Source organism: Emydura macquarii, unplaced genomic scaffold (assembly GCF_026122565.2).
Source record: "Emydura macquarii macquarii isolate MOO-44397 ecotype Brisbane River unplaced genomic scaffold, CSIRO-AGI_Emac_v2 contig_629, whole genome shotgun sequence".
NCBI lineage: Eukaryota > Metazoa > Chordata > Testudines > Chelidae > Emydura > Emydura macquarii.
In genome coordinates, this window is record NW_027130766.1 from 4,062,932 (window position 1) to 4,082,627 (window position 19,696).

The window sequence follows — 19,696 nt, forward strand, 5'->3', positions numbered from 1 at the left end:
GTCTTTAGGGTGCACGGGGAGGGGAGGGGTCACATTTTGAAGCTTTCTCCACAGCCACGAGGGCTAGAAACTTTCGTTTTCTTTAAGAAGGAAGGCTGAAATCATCACGTATTCACATGACTCCAGGAGCTGGCGATATGAGACTCAGAACAAAATCACGAGCGTTGGCAACAATCTCTGTTAGCGCACGTGAGAGAAATCTCGGGCCGTGTAGCGGAAGGATGACGGTCCTAGCCCCACCCCAGCAGGTGTATAACACCCTGCAGAGTTAAGGTTGCACCAAGATTCCACGATGCGGAAGATTTTCATCCCTCCTGTAAGAGCAAAGAGAAGGAAAGAGATAAAGGGAGGGCCAGAAAGCCCCTCCCACTGTGAAATTCGGAGGGCTGGATCCAGGGGCGGCAGGAATGGCTGGTGCACATCCGGAATAAGCTAAGCGAGAGCTTGCGGAAATTCTGGGCCCGATGCTTGCCTGTGTGGCTTGGGGAAGGTGGCTTTCGGCCAGCTTTGTGCCCCCGGTGTTCCAAGGACTCTCAGGGCCTCGCAGAGAATAGCAAGAGCACTGTGCACCCCAGCCGCACCCCTGGTCCCCAGCAGGGCCAACGGAGGGCCCTCCCGCCAGCTTGGAAGGCCCCATGCCCAGCGGGCATTCCCCAGCGGTTCCATCCCCTTTAACACCGCTTTGTGCTGCCGGAGCGGATTAAAAGGGCATCAGCGGATGGTGAGTTGAGGGAGAGGGTGATTTCAAAAATGCGTCTTCCTTATCCCCATCCCAGAGCCAGGGAATATTTTATCCGTGGCCTCTGGATCTCTCTGCTGTTCAAGAGCGCAGAGTCCCCGGCTGCGAGGCGGACACCAAAGGACAATGGACGCCTCTCACCTGCTTCTTGCTGCTGAACTGGTCCGGCTCGTTAGGCCAGCAACGGATGAGCTGAGCGTGTGCAGCATCCAATCCGGATTCATCTGGGGATTTGGGGGAGGGGGGAGCAGCTGGGAACAGAGCCGCCTGGGAAGACAGGGGCGGGGACATGTCACATGGGGGTGGCGGAAGGATGGATGGTACCTGGAGGAGGTAGAGGGGAGGACCTGGGGGTCCCGCCCCTTCTGAGATGGGGAGACACAGGGCTCCCCAGAACAGCACAGCGGGGACAGATACTGCAGAGATCTCCCAGCCCGTCTCGTGGGCCGCAGCACCCCACTCTTTGCACCCCTCCTCTCTAGCGCTTGTCTTCACTTTCAAGGCCCTTCCCGGCCTGTCCCCACCTGACCCAGCCTACCAATAACCATCAGCTGGAGGGAGGGATGTACCCTGCGGTGGTACCGGTTGGGGCAGGGGACCGCTGCTCACCTGGGGTTCCCGAGGATGGACAGGAAGAGGAAGATTGCAGTGCTGCGAGATGCCTGGCTCATCGCTCTTACCCCTGGGGGGAAGGAACCAAAGCCCTGGCTACTGATTAGCTAGGCCGTGGCTGTGTCAACACGGACTGGCATCCTACAGGAACGGCCCTGGGCTATTGACTCAGCCGAGGGAGGCTTTGTTTTTACCTGCTGCTGGGGCTGGGATGTAGGACAGCTGTCCCGAAGTGAGTCAGAGCTAGGTTTGGGGGGGGAGACGTTTCTCAGCCAGGACCGGAAGGGAAGCAGCAGCAGATCAGAGCCAGGATGCAGCCCTCCACCTCGTCTCCGACCCGCTCGCTTGATTTCTTTCCTGTGCACTGAACGAGCAAACAAACCCCTCTATGCCAGGGCCCAGAAAAGCCTCTCCCAGGCCTGGTAGAAACTAACAGGCCACAGGGCAGGTGGCTCTGCTGGGCTTCTATCCCTTACGGAAAGGCCTTGGGCCCGATTCTCTGTTGCCTTCCCCTGCAGCTCTTCCTGAATTGGGGCCTGACCCCGAGCCCCCTGGACTCAGCGGGAATCTGTCCACTGACTTCAGTGAGCTTTGGAGTCAGCCCTGAATATACCAGCCTGAAGGAGATTTACCAGGTCCACGTGGCCCACTCAGCTCATCAGCAGCAGTTTGTTCTCCCCTCCACTGGGCCCTGCCAACGCTCCCCCCCTCCCAGAAAATAGCTTCATCTCCTCCCCACTCCAGACGTGTCAGGGCAGGGGAGAAGCTGGCAGGCCCCGTCCTGCAGAACAAGCCTGGAGCGCAGAGATCTTTGACATAGGGGGCGTGCAGCGGGACGGAGGGAATTTTAGCTCCCGTGAGAGCAAAGGGCAAGTTGCAGCACTTATTGCACAAGTTGCCCTGGCCCCAGCTCCGCTGCCGCCCCTCAGTCCTAACCGAGAGCGCCCCAGTTTTCCTGGCACTGACCGCACCCCAGCTGTGCGGCAGCCCCTCCAACCCTACAGCTGTTTTACTGACACGATTCCACCTTCCCAGCCGCCCCCGCTCCCAGCTTAGACTCTGAAAGCACTTCGCCAACAGTAAACAAGCCCCAGCGCACCCCTTCACCCACCCCCTTTGTGAGCCGGGTCTGCATTATTCCCATTTCACTGCAGGGAAAAGAGAGGCAAGCGGTGGTCCAGTGACTCGCTGATGGTCCCAAAATGGGCCAGTGGCATAACAAGCCCAAAGGTCACGTGACAAATCAGCGATGGAGCTGGAGAGACCATCTTTGCGCTACGCATTTATACAGCACCTGGCGCCACAAGGTCCCGATCCCTGACTGGGGCCTCTAGGCGTTACCGGGATACAAATAAAAACCTAACTCGGGTGTTCCTGACGCACTAAACCAGACACCTTCACAGCAGGGGATATGGCAGAGAAACGAGCAAAGCCCCTCCCGCCTGTGCAAAACTGCCTGAGCTGCTAAATAGTAACTTATCGTGCAAAGGAATAAATAATCATTTGAACCCCACCTTTGGAGGCATTTCCTCTGGAGACTAAATTTCCTAGAATCCTGGAAAGCAGAAGTGAGGCAATCCCAGACAGTGCAGGTTGCTCTTTAATGTGTATTTCCAAGGATTTTCTTCCATCTCCAGCCTAGATTTAAGTGCCTGTCTGATGGGGCTCCCAGCTTTTGACACAGCCCAAAAATCAGACCCAGGATGCTGTTCACACCTCGCGCTCCAGCAGGCTAGAACCCCAGAGGCCATGATTTTCAGAAGTCACTAGTGACATGGGGGGCCCAATCTGCGCTGCCTTCAAAGGGGCCGGCTTGCCAGGGAGCGGGTGCTCGGTGTTTTCTACGAGTCAGCCAAAGACGAGACACCGCCCCGGCCAGCACCGCCAAAACGGAGTCACCCCCAAATCATTACAGGTCGCTTGTGAAAAACCTGGCCCGGCGGCTGAAGGGCTTGGTGTGTAGAGAGGCACGTGTGCGCTGTAGCTGGGGGGAGGGCCGCGGCCTGACGTTACGGGGCCCGAGAGCCACGAGCCGACATCACAGGATATTAAAGAGCCTTTAAAAATACACACCGCCTCCCTTCCCCACCCCCCTGCACCCTCGCAGGAAGGAACGTGAGGAATGCGATGGATTGATAAGAAGTCCCGCTCCCACCCCACCGGGCAGGAGGCCGTACAGCTGCCTTTCCCACCTGGTGCCACCTGGTACCAGGCCAGGGGGTGATGTCCCCCTCCCCAACTCCTGTTGAAGGGACGGTTGCATGGTGCTGGCGGGAGCCCGGGTGAAGGGCAGCGATGGGAAAGGAGCCAGAGAGCTTTCGTCTAAGTCTGGGAGCAGAAAGGGCCCCATGCCCAGCCTGAGGGTGCTCATCTCTGTGATACCCAGCCTCTCTGCGCCTGTTTGACCCCGGCTTTGTTTCAGCAGAGACCCAGCCGTGCCCAGAAGCCGCCAGCTTATTACTGATGAGCCCCGTGTGACAAGCTGGGACAGACGCCACCTCCCCTCCCCCGGGGGCCCAATCCTGCAGGCCCAACCCCTGGGAGCTATTGAATCCAGTGGCGCTACGAGTACAGGTGAAGGGTGCAGGATCAGGCCCAAATGATGTGAGAGGCGCTCCCTGCCAGCGGCTGGAGACCCGGCGTGCTGCTAGTGCAGCGGACAGGGGGCATAGCAGGGAACAGAGCAGCTCTCGGGGCAATTCCCCAGTGCAGGACAGGCCAGGGAGAGGGAATGGCTGGAGTGCTCGGGCAATTCTGGGCTGTGCAGCTGGACAAAATTAGAGCAGCCACGGGGTGGATCTAACTTACCCGACGGGTTGTTGGATTTGGTCCGCAGGGGTGGCCTGTGATATACAGGAGGTCAGACTAGCTAGACTATTAGGTGGTCTCTTCTGGCCTTAAACTCTATGGAGCAGCCCAGAATCCAGGAGGGACGAAGGTGATTTAAAGCCACCTTTACCCTCCACCCCTGCCCCCAGGCTGTGACTTCTGCACTGCACCTCTGGGGAGAACCCGGCGCAGGAACTCCCAGCGGAGAATGAGGCTGGCTACCGAAGTCTAGACACAAAGGCTGGGATCCCACCTGCAGGGGTCGTTAAGTGACTGGTTCTAGGACCAGCCAGCAATGCAAAGAGCTGAGCCTCTGAAACCTGGTACGGGAAAGCCTTGTAAATCCATCAGCAGGGGAACACTGAGAGCTGCAGGGCAGGGGCACGGCCCACAGCAGGATCACCACACACACGCTATTGTTCTCACACGGTTTCCTGGATTCTGCTGAGGGGGTGGGGAGGGCAGAGGGGAAGCCCAGAGACAGGTTGGCCAGGCTGAAAATTGCCATCTCCCTGCGCAGCAGCTGATCCAGGAGACAAAAGTTACACTGCAATTAGAAAGAAACCTGGCCTGGGATCCAGTCCTAGCCCCCTACCAGGGGAGAAAAGCCAACAGCCGGTTCCTGAGCCAAACTTCAGGAGCCAGGCCCCTCTCGTGTCACTGGGGTCACACCGTTAATGTCGCAGCGTGTGTGTCGCCTACTGGGCAGGGCGTGTTGAGCGTCCCCCTCTGTGCCTGACCCTTCGAGGATACGTGTCTGACACGCACTGCTAGGGAGTCGCCTGCGCGGAGATTGGTGCTTTTAGCTCCGGAGATCAACTGGTTCCGTCCGATCCAACACCAGGATCCCAGGATTTGCGTCCTGGTGTTGTGAAGATACCTGGAATCAACTCCTTGCCCTGCAAGCTGCGGGGCTCACGAGCCAGGCTGGAATAGCTCCTGGCGGCCTCAAATATTTCGGGGCTGATTGCCAAGTCTGGGTCCCCAGAGAGCTGGCTGTTCGCATCTACTACCTCCTTGTGACCCCAGCTGACTCCAGGAAACCCGTCCCACAACGAGGGACGTTCTGTGCCCAAGTCCAAGCTGAAGATCTATTAACTGCACGGCGGATTCCCAGCGCATATCCTGCTCTCCTGCCCTGTTGACGTCACATCTTGGCTTAGGCGTCCCTCAGCAAGGGAGTGCTGCATCCCAGAGGCAGGAAGTCTTAGCAAGAAGCATTTACAACAATGCAGACTTTTGGCATTGCTGGAGACAATGACTTCATGGGACAAACTGTGTGAGCATCTGACCCAGCAATTGGGACAGTCCCCGGCCCAGAAAACTCTGCCGGCTAGCAGTCAGAGCAGATACAAGGAGTTGGCAGGGGCAACCCCGCCCAATCTACACTGGATGCTCATCCTAAGCCTTCCAACAGCCGATCCTTGCTGCTCTGCCACGCAAGACAGGGGGAAACCTTCCCCGGACAAGGTGGAAGGTGTTGATCTGGTCCCCGGAGAGCTCTCCCCCTCTACGGCCATGCCGTCGGGAGCTGTAATGGGCCAGTCTTAGCTTGAGTCACTTCCTCCAAGACCACCAGCACTACAATAAATATCCCACTTGGGCTCAGTGCCGCTCCCGCTGGCTTGGTCCGGCTCGTCCGGTAGTGGCTCCTGGTAGTTCTTGCCAATGACACAGGCCTCTGATCTGAATGAAGGCATAGCAGGGGGGAAACCGAGTCTAGATATAAATCCAGTCTGAGCAGCGGGAGCCTTTGTTGTGCTGTTATCCACTGATGCTGGTCGGCGGGTTTCAGTGTCAGGTACTTCGTTTGTTTTCTGGTTGTCGCTTGGTTCCAGTGAGGAACATAAAGCGGGATGATCAGGTTCACTTGCCATTTCTGGTCAGTTTCATCTTCCACTTCTCCGCCTTGGAGGCAAAGTTGTCTGTCTCCCAGCACTGCGAAGGGTGGGGGAGCGGGGCAGGGGGCTGGTTAGATCCAAACTGATTTTACTGGAATCATGGAAACATTTATGGCTGTTCTTAAGGATGGTTTTTACCAAACGTCCCTTCAAATTAAATGGTGAGGTAATCCAAGATCGCCAAGGTAAGGACTGGGCCTTCCTGTGTGTTTGTAATGAACCTGATACAAAGGAATCCTGTGTGAGGCCAGGACGGGCTACTGTAATCCAAATTAATGTATTTAACAATAACGCTGCCTGCCTTTTACAGAGTGGTTTTCGTCAGTCAACATCAGTGTGCTTTACAAAGGAGGGCAGTATCATTAGTCCCCTTTTACAGACTGGGAAACTGGGGCACAGGGGAGTACAGGGACTTGCCCAAGGTCACCCAGTAGGCAAGTGGCAGAGTCAGGATTCGAATCCAGCTCACCAGCTTAGTGGTTTATTCACAAGGCACACTGCCTCTATGAAATAATAAATCAACCTGACACTGTCTCTCTCCTCCAACACTGCCACTAAGAAACTATTTTTGAACCTTTGTTATCTATCCATCCATCCTCCACTTTTTAACCCTCTCTCCAGTTTTCTTTGCGGCTGAGAAAAGCTGATTTTGCAATTAAACCACTGAACCAGGAGTCCTGATTCCTAGCTTCTAATCCCAACTTTGCTGCCAACTTTCTGTGTTACCATGGACAAGTCACTTCCCCTCTCTGCTACCCCATCCATAAGATCCCACCTGATTGCAATGGGACAGCTGGAGGATTAAAGCCTGTACAAGTCTTTCAGATCCTCAGATGAGTTATCGAAGGGCAAAGCATTCTTTTTACTGCCACCTAATGGCTGCTGTGGCTTTCTGCAGATAAATACATAACTGCTTCCTAAAGACAGTACAGTAATTTAGTCCCATGCGGCCTGAGATTCTCTGTAGTGATGGCATATTGGGTACATGAACCTTCAGTCTCCCTGTCCCACTCTTAACACTGATCAGAAAATGGGGAAAAGCTTCTGGGGAAAGTTTTGATATGCTGACATGTTCATTTTGTAGAGTTTGACAGTGACCAATTGTGCGTTCCCCTCCAAGACAATTCTCCTTTATTTTTTTCCCTTCTTTTCTTTTTTTTTTCCTTGTTCTTCCCCCCCGCCCCTCCCCTTTCCATGTGAGAAGAAAAAAAAAGATTGTCAAAGAATGACTAGGAAAAAAGAAAACCAAGAAATGGAAAGGTGTCTTCCTTTTTTTTAAAAAAAAAAAAATCACAAGATGTTTTGTAAACGGACCATTTTTCATGATTTTTTTTAAAAGGCCGCCTCCCCCCCAACAAAAATACTGATTTTTTTTTTTAATTAAAACCAACTCTACCCGTTATAGTCCTCCAGCCGCTTAACTCCCTCCCTCATCTGTTTGCACCGGTCATTTCGATCGCCCTTTGTGTCTCACTCTTGTTTTCCTGCCTCTTTCCCTGGCGGTTTCCCCTTTTCCTTTCCTTTCCCCAAACTGTCCCTCTAAAAATATACTAAACATTTGTGATTTCAGTGAGAGGTGGGACTAACTCGTCATCAGCCCCGCACCCCCTGGATTACTTCAAGCCTTATCCTCTGTTACACTGATTATCCTCTATTCCACTGGACCTTGAGGGCACTCAGCTCCATACAGGATCAGGCCTTTTGCTTGCATATTGAATCCTCTTCTCCCTCCCACCCAACCTTGGTCTGTTTAGACCGTGAGCTTTTTGAGGCAGGGGCTGTCTCTTTCCCCAGCCTAGCACCGCGGGGCCCCTGACGGTCTTATCCAGGTTTTCACAGTGACACCCATCACTGTAGGATCCCAGTGCCTAGGTACCACAATGGTAGGCGCCACTGTAATAATGTGAATAGAGCAGGAAAGAACAGAATAGCTGGGACCTTCGGGGTATAAATGTATAATCATGAGGCCCAGCTCTAATAGCAATGGAAGAACCCGGCCTTCTGATGGGAGCAAAACCCAGACTGATCGTTGGACCCCCAGACTCAACCAAAGCCCAAACTCCCTGGGCACCCTGGTCGGTTTAAAATACCCTCTCCCCCTGCCCTCCTGACAAGCCGTTCCTCAAGCGGCTTCTGAACCCCCAGGTCTGGAGCAGCGAGACACTCCGAGAACGGCTATTGCCAGCCCAGCCAACAGCAGGGACCTCCACGGACCACGGGAACGGTCTACTTGTGGGACGATCCCGGTCTGATTTTGCAGACCCCAGAGGCTCGGAGCCGGGATGTGCTCAAGACACAGAGCGAGGAGGTGAAGGTCTGGTTTGATTTTCCGGCCAGCCCTGAGAGGCACCCATGCCTCCCTCGTCGCTAGCAGCAGGTGGGCAGCTCTCAGCGAAGCAGGGCTGATTCTGAGCCATCCCTTTAGCCTAGTGGCTTGTTCAGCACCAAAGACGACACTAGATGGAGCTAGTTCTCCAAGCAACACAAAAGCCAGGCAGGAGGAGGCAGTCCCCTTGGGCCCAAACCTGCCAGGACCTGCCCATCCTCCAGGGATCCCCCAAAATCCACAGGCACCAAACTTGGCAGAAAGCAGGAGCCCAAGAAAGGCAGACAAGTACCTGGGATTCCTGCGGGCATCACATCAGCTCTGGCCCAAGGGGAATTGCTCTCCTGGGTGTCTGGCAGCTGGGTGATGGGTGAGCGGAGAGATTCCTCTGAACAGCAGGGTGAAGGGACAGAGAAACAAACAGAGCAGCAGGGGCTGGACAGAAGGATACAGGGAAACATCTTAGGCTTAGAGTGTGTTCCTTGGCACACAGATTAGCTGCTCCACACCCTGTGGATTCACCTTCAAAGCCTGGTTTGACATTAGCGCTCACGCCAGCGAGGAAGGAACAGCAAAACCCAGTCGTCTCTGGAGCGTGTGCTGTCCGAGCGTCCCACGCACTGTGGCTCTGCTGATACACATCAGCCCTGACCTGCAAGGCCCCCGTGCTGTTCTTGGGTCCTGGCTGGGCGACTGCTCACCCCGCAACCCCAGCTGGAGGCCGGAAGCGGAAGGAGAGCAGAGGGGTGGAGATCCACCCCCAACTCCGTGCCCATCGTAGTCGTCCGTCGTCATGAAGCGGCCCGTTCACGTCCGGGGGAGATGGTCCGCTGCCTGAGAGCACGTCGTGGAGATGAGGATTAACAGCCCCAAGAAGCGTGGATTGCTCCATCCATCTCCGGGGGTGTCTCATTCTCCCCCCAGCCATGATTACAGCACCGGTGGGCTTGTGTCATGTACTGAGTCTGCCTGTGCTCATCTCCTTCCTCAAGTCTTAGCACCGTGTGCCCGGTGCATGCGCTGAGCATGCCTGTTCTCAGCTCCTCCTCCTGGCCTCTGCATTGTAGGTCTGTGCCATGCAACGAGCATGCCCGTTCTCAGCCCCCCTCCACCTCTCAGCACTGTGTGCTGGGGCCATGTGTTACAGACCTGGCTGAGTTCCCCTAAGGGACAGTCACCAGTCTTTTGAAAGTGGACCTTCTTTTGGCTCTCACTGCTTCCAAGCCAGCTGGGTCTGAGCAGCTCCAAACACTGTAACTCTGGGCCTCTGTGGCACATTTCCGGGGACAGACCTTGTGTCTGGGTCCCCCCTCCCTTTCCTTGCCCTAGGCCCTGAAACCACTGCTTTGACCTCCCAAGCTCCCCTCGTCATTTATGCACTCTCCACCCAGCATTGATCTCCGCAGGCATGCTGGTTCATAGCTTAACTCTTTGGTGACCACGCGGCAGGTCAGGCAAGGAACGCAGGGTTCCTAAAACCACAGGCACTTTGCCTCGCAGAGCGTATAGGAATTGCAGACCTTTAGGTAAAACACCAGAGGCCATGTGCTCCCTCGCCCGCCAGAAGAAGATACTCACCCTTCGTTCTGCTGAAGACGAGTGCTAGGGCCAGTCTGTGTGTCAGGTGGGAAGCCCTTCCAGCTGTCCTGCTTATATCACTGGCCATTGAGAGACAGCGAAGCAGAACCTGCCCTTAAATGAGGTTTCAGTCCCTTCTGTCATGTGATGCCCCTGGTCGGCTTCAGAGCCCCAGTCAGGTGGTTTAGCTGGGGGTGGGGGGGTCCCTACTTCCCTCCCCTCCACCCCAGACCAAACTGGGACAATCACATTAAAAGACTTGCGTATTAGTCCCGTCAGACTGGCGTCCAGCATTACAATGAGCTGTACCTTGGTATCTCTAGGCAGTCACAGTAAATCAGGGTTGCCACCTGGCCAGTTTTTAACTGGCCAGGCTGGTTTGGTTTTTTTTTTTACTGCCTTGCTGGTCAAAAGATGCAATGTGCCGGGTTTTTTGCTGTGCACCCAGGCAGCAATCTTTGTAACTACTAGCCACACACTTCATGCCTGGGAGTGCAGCCAGCCCCCGGGTCAGAAAACTGAACTGCTGTCCCAGGGGAATTTCTGACTTTTTAAAATGTGTTCCTTTGTGTTCCCCCGGCTGGCTGTATCCCCCTCCTGTCTCAGACTTAGATCGTTCACTCTCTGGAGTAGGCACCCTCTCTTTTTTCTGTGTATGTACAGCACCTAGCACAGTGGCAACCTGGTTCATGACTAGGGCTCTGGGTTTTACAGACAGTAAAAACTGGAATACAAAGCAGGGGAAAGTGCTCCTGATCCCAGATAGATCTATTTATCGATGATAAGGCCAGAACAGACCACTGTGATCAGCTGGTGTCACCTGCTCCATAACAGGCTAGATAACCTCACCCAGTAATTCCTGCATCAAGTCCATACCTTCCCTTTGACCTATAGCATATTGTTAGGCTTGGGGGGATTCTATTTGTATCAATAAAGGTCAATTTCATTGTACACACCCATAAACTGATTCAATTTTTTTCCCCATCAATAATTTAAGTGATAGGCAAAATAAGAAAAATGTTTCTTGAGAACTGATTAGGGATTTAAGGATATTTCCTTTGTATATTTTGGCAACTTGTGTTTTAAGGGTTAGAAAGCTTTAACTTTCTGAAACTTGGTGTCTGCTGTTACTAAATAATTCTTGTCTTCACCCACCCCACAGTCTGACACCACTTTCGGTATCTTCCTGCAACTGTGAAAACGTGAATTGGCCAGAAAAATACTTCAACCCCATATTTTCTCACAAGGGTGAAAATTTAAATAGCTCAATATAAAAAAAAATGCTTAAAAATAAACATGTTATTAGCCATCAAAGTTATAAAACAAATAAAAATCAAATTCGGCCAAGCCTGTATATTGTTTAGAAAGAAATCCCAGCTTCCTTTAAAGACTTCAAGTGACGGCGAATCCACCTTGGCCCTAGACGAGTTGTTCCAATGGTTAATTACGCCATTAAAAATATGAACTTTATTTCTGGTTGGAATTTGTCTGGCTTCAACTTCCAGCCACTGCCTCTCCTTATGCTTTTTTCCTGCTGAATTGAAGACCCTTTTCCTGCTACTGTCTGTAATCTTGAAGCTGGGATTATAAATATTTATTGTGGGATGAGAGAGAACAAAAGTCCTACATCACAGCAAGATTCTTCCTCGGCTGTTTTCTGGTTGTCTCCCTCATTTGGACCCTGGGCCACACATTTGATTTTTAAAAACCAGGACAAGACACGTGTGGGTTTTGAACCGAGTGCAACACGGCTTCCCATGAGGACGCGATTGAGAACACGGGTTCTGCAGTGCCTCAGACTGCCCATCAGGGGGCGGAATTGCACTTTGCAACCCAGACAGGATGTATTTTGCAGCGCCCAGTACTCCAGCCCCTTGATTTGGGAAAGGAAAGGGGTTGACTAATGAAAGAAGAAGGGAGTTTGTACCTTAGTTTTAGGGAAGGAAAACACAGGGAGAGACCGTGACACAGGTTAAGCTGCGCCCCACTCTGAAGGTCTGTGTGTGGTCAGATGGGAATCCAGAGAAGGACTTTAAAGAAGAAAAGAAGAAAAAAAAGCAGGGAGCTCTCTCTGGAAAGAGAAATAAAATAGGCCAAGAGCTGAATTTGCTAACCGGCCTCCCCTCACCATTCAGTGTGGAAAGGCACATGACAAAGGCATGAATTAACAGAGAAACGCAGTCACTGCCCTGTCCCCTTTTCAAGAGAAGGGGGGGATGCAATGGATTTCCCCATTGACGGGGCAAAAGTTCAGACCCCAAAGTGAATGTGCCCCAGCAGGCCAGGGCGTTATAGGAGGAATAGGGCCCATTCAAAGTAGGCGTTAGTGAAGCCCATTCGCTCACTGGTTTGTCTCACTTTGGAGGGGGAAATGAAAGTTCAGATGCCAGGTTAGGACCCACTGTAGGTGGGGAGAGACCAGAGGATCCCCAGTACTGGGAGCTGCAGGACGGGGTAAGGCAGCCATTGGCACTCAGCAAAAGGAGGCTGCCCTTGAAGGGCTGCAGGATTTTCCAGGGGCAGCTGAGAGCAGGGCCAGGCCAGTCTGGGCCGAAGGACGCCAGAGCAGATGTTTTCATGAGAAGAGCAAACGGGAGCTCGGAGCAAGCCCAGAGCTGGGCCCAGGAACACAGCAGTCAGGCTGGCAAGGGGCCACCTGCCCGGGCCTGCTGCCCTTGGAAAGTTGGGCATGTGGGGGGCGGAGGGGTCTGCAGGGTAGGGACAGAGCCTCCTAGAGCTTTAACTAATGACACCCCATGGAGCTGGTGACCCTCCTCTACCCCTGCCCGCACCCTCCCACAACAGGCCCCACAGATCTATACATAGCCCTACAGATACCCCCCCAGACGCCTATAGACATGTTCACACCCTACAGATCTACACAGCCCCCTAGAGACACCCCCACCGACCTCCTATAGACACCCCCCAGATCTACACTGACCCCTATAGACAGACTCCTAGCCCACTGACCTACACAGACCCCTGTAGATACCCCCCTCCCCATCTACACTGACCCCTATAGACACCCCCACTGGTCTACAGACCCCTATAGATATACTCACACTCCACAGACCTACATAAACCCCTATCCCCCCCGGAATGACACGGACCCCCAGATCTACACAGACCCCTATCCACATAGGCACTTCCCACAGACCCCTGTGGAACCCTCCCCAGACTCCTACGGACCCCACCGCCCCCAGAGACCTACCCGGAGCCCTAGACACGAACAAAACACCCCCTTCCCCCCCGCCCCCCCACACACACAGATCCGCATCCCCGTGGACCCCACATAACCCCCCATAGACAGACCCCTTCCTAGCCCCGCACCCATCCCCCGTCTCACTGCAGGGGCTCGGAGTTTGCAGGGATCTTTCTTTTTCCCTTCCTTTCTTTCTCTCTCCCACCCACTCTTTGTTGTTTAAAAAAAAAGGCAGCAGCAAAACGCCTGTTCTGCCTGCCAGGCAATATTCCCGGAGCCAATCGGCGCGCAGCCCCCACCCTGCCCTGCACCCTAATTAAAGGCTTTCCCGCAGCCCGGCTGGCGAGTTTTTGCTCACTCGCCTGTCAGCCGCCGCCGCCGCCCGTGGAGCCAGGGAGCGCGGCCGGACTCCAATGCGCGTCTGACTCTGGGGAGCAGAGCGGAGCGGAACGGAACCAGCCCGCCCCAACGCGCGACCCCAGCCGGGCCCGGCCCCCCCCCCCCGCACCATGAGCGGCTCCTTCGACAAGAAGATCAGCAGCCTCCTGACCGACCTGTCCAGCGCGCTCAGCTGCCACGCCAAGGACTCCCCCACCTTGCCCGAGTCCTCGCTCACCGACCTGGGCTATTACAGCAGCGCCGCGCACGGCCAGCCCGACTACTACCCGGGCCAGCCCTACGGCCAGCCCGCCGGCCACTACTCCTACCCGCCGCCGCCCTTCAACCTCAGCGGGATCGCGGGGGCCGGCACCTACCCCCCCAAGGCCGCCGAGTACCCCTACGCCACCTCCTACCGCCAGTATGGGCACTTCAGAGAGCAGCAGCTGCCGGCCCAGGAAGCCGGTAAGGCGCCCCCCGCTCAGCCCCAGCGATCTAGGGAGATGTGGGGGTGCGGGAGATGGGGGGTGGGGGGCTCCGGTATGGAAAGGAGTTGGTCCTGGAGTCGGCAACAGCTCCCACCCCCCCGTATTCGAATGGGAGAAGAGCCTTTGTCAATATCCCCCCACCACCACCCCAGACAGACAGACAGACAGACACACACAGCATGGGGATGGTCCAAGGGACTGGACCTTGGATCACCCAGAAGTGGGGCACTTGTGGGGCGTTGTTTTCGGGTTCTTGGTTGGGACACACAACTTTCTAAACTCCTGCTCTCGTTAAGAGAAAAGGGGCTACCTCTCTCTCTCCCTCTCACACACACACACACACACACACACACACACTTTTGCCTTTTGTTTCTGGCAAATTCCTGACCTTGACTTCCTGCGCCACCAGGGGCTATTTACCCTTCCCCAATCGCCCTCCAGCTTCTTCCCACCCACCCCTCCCTCCGCCCCTGACATCTTAAAAAACTTCAGGGCAATTCAGGGTCGTTGATGGAAAAGCACAATTTGAGGGGGAGGGAAGGGGTGTCCCTCTTTCCAGTCCAGGCTGCTGGGGCAGAGAGAATGACCCATGTCATGGCTGGGCACAGGCAGAGGTGGCAGTTTTCAAGGAGAGGAATATGGGTGGGAAAGGGTTTTTTATTTATGAATCATCATGGTTTTTAAAAGCAAGTCCCCGGTGCTAGGAGATTATATAAAGTAGGAAGATCAGAGAAACTTAGAATCTGCTCCCCTACTAATATTAACAAGGGGAAGAGGGGGGAAACGATCCTCCCCTGATTTTCACTTCCTGAACAATTCTACCCCCTCCCAAAATAAAGTCTGGGAAACAGGCAGGCAGCTGGGAACTGACGCTGCTTTAGAGATGGGCTTGTCACAACCCATCTTACCAGCTGGGAGAGGAAGAAGGGCCATCTGTGAGAACCAGTCGGTTCTACGTGGATCCGAACCAGCTGGGGAGCCCTTAGGTCAAGAAACAGGCAGGCTAGGGTGAGTTGAGAGTTTGGGGAGCTAGGGAAATGGAGCCATAGTCCGGAGCAAGCGGCGGCAAGGGACAGGAGAGAGAAAAGGCAAGAGACTGTACCAAAGGTAAAGAAAGAGAGGACGTCCGAGGAAGAGAAAAACATACCAAAGAGATTGAAAAACACAGGGGGGGGGGGGAAGAGAAAAATGAAAGCGGTGCCAAAGAACGAACCCTGAAATCCTCCGTTCTCACTGTTTCTGAAATATTTTAACTGGAGTCTGTACAGTGTCTTCTCCAAGTAACCAGCCCTTAACTCGTCCACTCTAGGATACAATTGTTCTTACTCTCCATAGGTAAACGTCAGGTTCTGGCCGCACGTCCTTAGGCTTCTCTATCTGGGCGGTGAGGTTATCTAGATGAAGGTTTAAATTCACACACACACACCCCCTTCCCTGTCCCCAGGAGAGATAAGAGACAGAAGCCACCTCTGAAGGCTCCTTGTTCATAACATTCTGGAGGGGGAGCAACTTTAGTGGCTGAGATTCTGACCTGTTCCCTTTTCACCTCCAGTTTCCGTGAAGGAAGAACCAGAACCAGAGGTGAGGATGGTCAACGGGAAACCCAAAAAGATCCGGAAGCCCAGAACCATTTACTCCAGTTACCAGCTGGCGGCTCTGCAGAGGAGATTTCAAAAGGCTCAATATCTAGCTCTGCCGGAGAGGGCCGAACTGGCTGCTCAGTTGGGACTGACTCAGACGCAGGTAACTTCAAAAGGAATAAACAACTCCATTTACCTTCCCCCTGTGTGTGCGTGGGAGGGGGGGGGAATGCGAGTGAGAGACAGAGTGTGCGCACCTGTTGCCAAGCTCAGACAGCCCCTGGGATTGGGGGTCTTCGATTAAAGCATCTACACAAATCAGACGGGACCCATTGAAGTTGAGCTGACAGACAGTGGGGAACAAAAATGTGGGTTTTCTCCGAGCACTTGAATACATTTCCTATTGCCATGCTCAACCATGGGGGAAAAAAACCAGAGAGGCCTGCTCCTCCTCCTGCTCACCCATGTCAAGGCGCTGACTTTAGGGTTATTCCTGATTTTTATCAGAATTGGGCCCAGATAAATTAAAATGGATGGTTTTGTTTCCCCCCCCAATGGGGGAGATTTCTCCCCTCCCTGTCCCCACAAAGAGGATCAGCTCTTAAAGGTTCAGGATTTCATAGCTCACACATTTGGATCGGATCCATAGAACCTACTTCAATTCGAAGTCTCTTCCCCTCTGTGTCTACTCACTGGATTCCTGGCAGCATGGCAGAGCCAATTACGCTATGGTGGGCCGAAGAGTCATTGACCTAAAAAAAACCCAGGAAGAAGTATCTCTTCCTCTCTTTGGGCAGTGAAGAATCTTTGGATCCTTTCAGGATTTTTTTTTTTTTAAATGTCTCTTCAGAATCCAGCTGCTCATTTATACCAGATCAGCCTTCGTGCTGGAAGGGTGGGACAATATCTACAGATGCTAACAGCGCTGGGGTCAGTTGGGGTTTTATTTAGGGGTGATCTAGTGTAGACCCCACCATTCAGGACTCCGGAACTCATTCCTTTACAGGTGTGTTGCGCTTGTTAACATACTCAAGCGCCTACAGGGTTTGTTTATTTTTTTTTTTTTTTAAGGGTCTTTCAATAAGTTAGTCCCAGAACCTCAGGGTATTTAGGTTCCTCAACTCCATTGCTATAAAGTTCAAGCCTAAAAAAGTGGAGTTCAAAAGAGATTATATCCAACTGATCCTGCTTTGTTTTGGGAACGGAATCAGGGAGGGATTCTCCTCGTCTGCCCTTACACCACCTTCGAATTAGGTTACAGTATCCAGCTGGGGGGGAGGCTAAAGGGGGAAGAGAAATAGTGACTGCTCTTTGTAAAGAGAAAGATTAATAAGAAATGAGTCTGAACAGCTCCCCCCACCTCCAGATCTGAGAAGGGAGTAACCCCCTCACCCGAAAACTGGGACACCTCCAGACTCTGAAGAGGTTCCAATCCAGTCCTACCTGTAACTAGTGACGGTCAGAGGAAAGGACTGTTTCTGCTGTCCTTTTACAGGCCGGGCTTCCTCTCATGTCAACAAGCGCAACACGGGAGTCAGGAATGCAGGGATGATCATAGGTGTCAGCTGCCTGCCTTTTAATTGCCCCGATCTAAATAAAGTTCCAGGTCAGCGTGTTTCTGTGTGCGACTGGCCTGAGAGCAGAGATTAAATATACCATAAGGGCCTTCCACCCTCAGAGTGGTTGTGACATGATGGGGAGCTGTTTCTTTTTTATTCCTTTTTTTAAAAGGGGTTTGATTTGTTGGGGAGGGGGGTTGGAGCTTGATTGGTCTGTTTTAATGTCACCAGGGATTTTATTTTCCAAGCTGCTTTCAGTCTTTGGAAATAAAGGAAACTCCAAGAAAGGCTTTAATGAGGCACACACGACCCCCGATGAGAGCAGGAGGGTCTCTGGACTTTGAAAATTGTGCTTTGCAGGGATGTTAAAATACTAACTTGTGTTTGCACTCTAATTTATGCCCCTGGGCCACAAGGGGGATTTATGATTTCTGTGCTTGTCTAGTGAGGTGTGCATTGTGAATGAAAGGGCCCCTTCAACTGCGCTTGGGCGCCCCACACATGGCATAAGGCATGGACAAATACCACGGTCGTGCCAACCCGATCGTGAGTCAGGCCTCCCCCCCAAAAAAAATCACAAGATCCTCTTAAAGCTCAGGAGATTTCTTGCCAACATTATTTTGGTGGGGGCTTTAGGATTTTGAGCCTGTAGTGAACTCAGGTCCTGTTGTCAGGCTTTTCTCTGCCACCTTGAGAGCTAGGAACTTTTTTGTATTTTTCAATGAGAGCTGAAATTCTCACCTAATCCCAGGATGCAAGGAGCTGGGGTGTTATCAAAACACCAGGTATTGCGAGATTTGCAATAAATAAATCACAGGAGTTGGCAACACTTGCTCTTTGTTGGCGGTTCCATTTTCTGCTTTCCCTGTCACATCAGATACTTCTGTCTTCTCCATCTAACCCACCTTCTCCCTTGCTACCCCCCAGTTTCTCTTCCTCCCCTCCTTTCCCCAGCATCTCTAAGTGGAACAGGAACCCAAAGTATCCAGCTGATGTTGTTTGACATTAACCACACCAGGTTTGCCCCAGCCCTAGTTTCGTCACTGTCCTGCCAGGCCCGGTGACTTTTGTAGCAACAGGGACACTTATAAATGTCTGAAGGAGTTTGTCATTCGCTCTCAAAGCAGCAACCTGGTTTGGTGACCAACCCCTCCCACCTCCCCAGGCTAAAGAGAGAAACAAATCCGCCAACGCGGCCGCATTTCTGTTCACGCGCCACTCCGTTTGTCCCCCAGTCTATAGCATATCTACCGTGTCCATAAAAGGGACCCAGAGAGTCACATTTCCCTCCTTTCCTTCCTTCTCTAGGTGAAAATCTGGTTCCAGAACCGGAGATCCAAGTTCAAGAAGCTCTACAAAAACGGGGAAATGCCGCTGGAACACAGTCCCCATAACAGCGACTCCATGGCATGCAATTCTCCGCCTTCTCCTGCCATCTGGGACAGTAACTCTCACAGCAACCCCTCCAGCAGGAACCAACTCCCCTACAGCTCTTCCCCAAGCTACATGGAGGAGCAGAACTCCTGGTACCATCACCAGAACCTCAGTGGACCTCACATACAGCATCAAGCTTTGCCCACCAGCACCATGCATCATACATCTCCTGGACCGCCTCCCAATCCAGGGGCCGTGTACTAAGCACCAGCCTGCTCAGATGAGGGGTGCAAGCGATGAAATTGTCACGGTCTCTGCCACACCTTTTTGAAACAGGTGTTTGTTTCCAGGACAAAGGCAGGCACACACAAACGATCCATCCCGTCTCGGGGACAGCACACCTGCAAAGGGTTCAAATGCTCAGAGCCTCCTGTGAGCATTTGAGAAGGATGCAAACACGAGGGAAGGGTGATGGGGGTGGGGAAGAGATTTGGGATTTTTATTGTTCGATAAAGATTCAGAATTGCCCATTCCTTTTCACCCCACCCCTACTTTCCATGTGGTTCCCCCCCACCCCCCAGCAAAATCACCCCACCCACTGCCGCCCGGGCCTGCGAATGGAAGATTCTTCCATCTTGAGTTCTCTGCCAGAGACTTACCTCCCATCTGGACAGAGGCCAAGCGACGCTCTGCATGTCTTCAAACATCCGAGAACAGCATAACTGGTTTTTTTACCTTTCTGGGCGAGCTGTTTGTGGGGTGTCTCCTTGAGGACTCTGGAAGAACATCTCAGCTGGCGGGACTTCAGAAAACCACTCTGCTTCCTCCACATCAGGGTAGGATTTTTCTACACACACAGATGGTAGAGAAGGAAAAATAATTGTACATCTACTTCTTTCCTCTCATCCACTGTCACAAGAGTCAGACTGGAGATGAAAGCACAATTTAAGCTAAAAAAAAAAAAAAATTGCAATAAGAGATGCCACTTTTGTAGTCTTTTAAAAAAATTCTTTATATTCTAAATAATTAAAGTCAATTCTTAGATATGTCTATTGTATAGAACTGGACAATATATAAACATATAATAACATTGAAGGGCTCATTGTTAGAGGACTAAAATCCTAGTAGTG

General features: G+C 52.9%; 1 protein-coding gene and 1 long non-coding RNA gene across 2 annotated transcripts; one reads left to right on the top strand and one right to left on the bottom strand.

Moving 5' to 3' along the window:
• Window positions 1-2,087, bottom strand: LOC137148248 (uncharacterized). The gene is made up of 4 exons (XR_010918484.1): window positions 1,984-2,087; window positions 1,546-1,715; window positions 881-1,006; window positions 1-314 (listed from the first exon to the last, which is right to left on the bottom strand). It is a non-coding gene; the product is annotated as an uncharacterized lncRNA (long non-coding RNA).
• An 11,609-nt stretch (window positions 2,088-13,696) lies between these two features.
• DLX3 (distal-less homeobox 3) lies at window positions 13,697-18,937 on the top strand. Its single transcript, XM_067540889.1, has 3 exons — window positions 13,697-14,030; window positions 15,606-15,796; window positions 18,501-18,937. Exons 1-3 carry the CDS (start codon window positions 13,697-13,699, stop codon window positions 18,828-18,830), a joined length of 855 nt encoding a protein of 284 aa, XP_067396990.1. The 3' UTR covers window positions 18,831-18,937.
• Window positions 18,938-19,696: the final 759 nt, after the last annotated feature.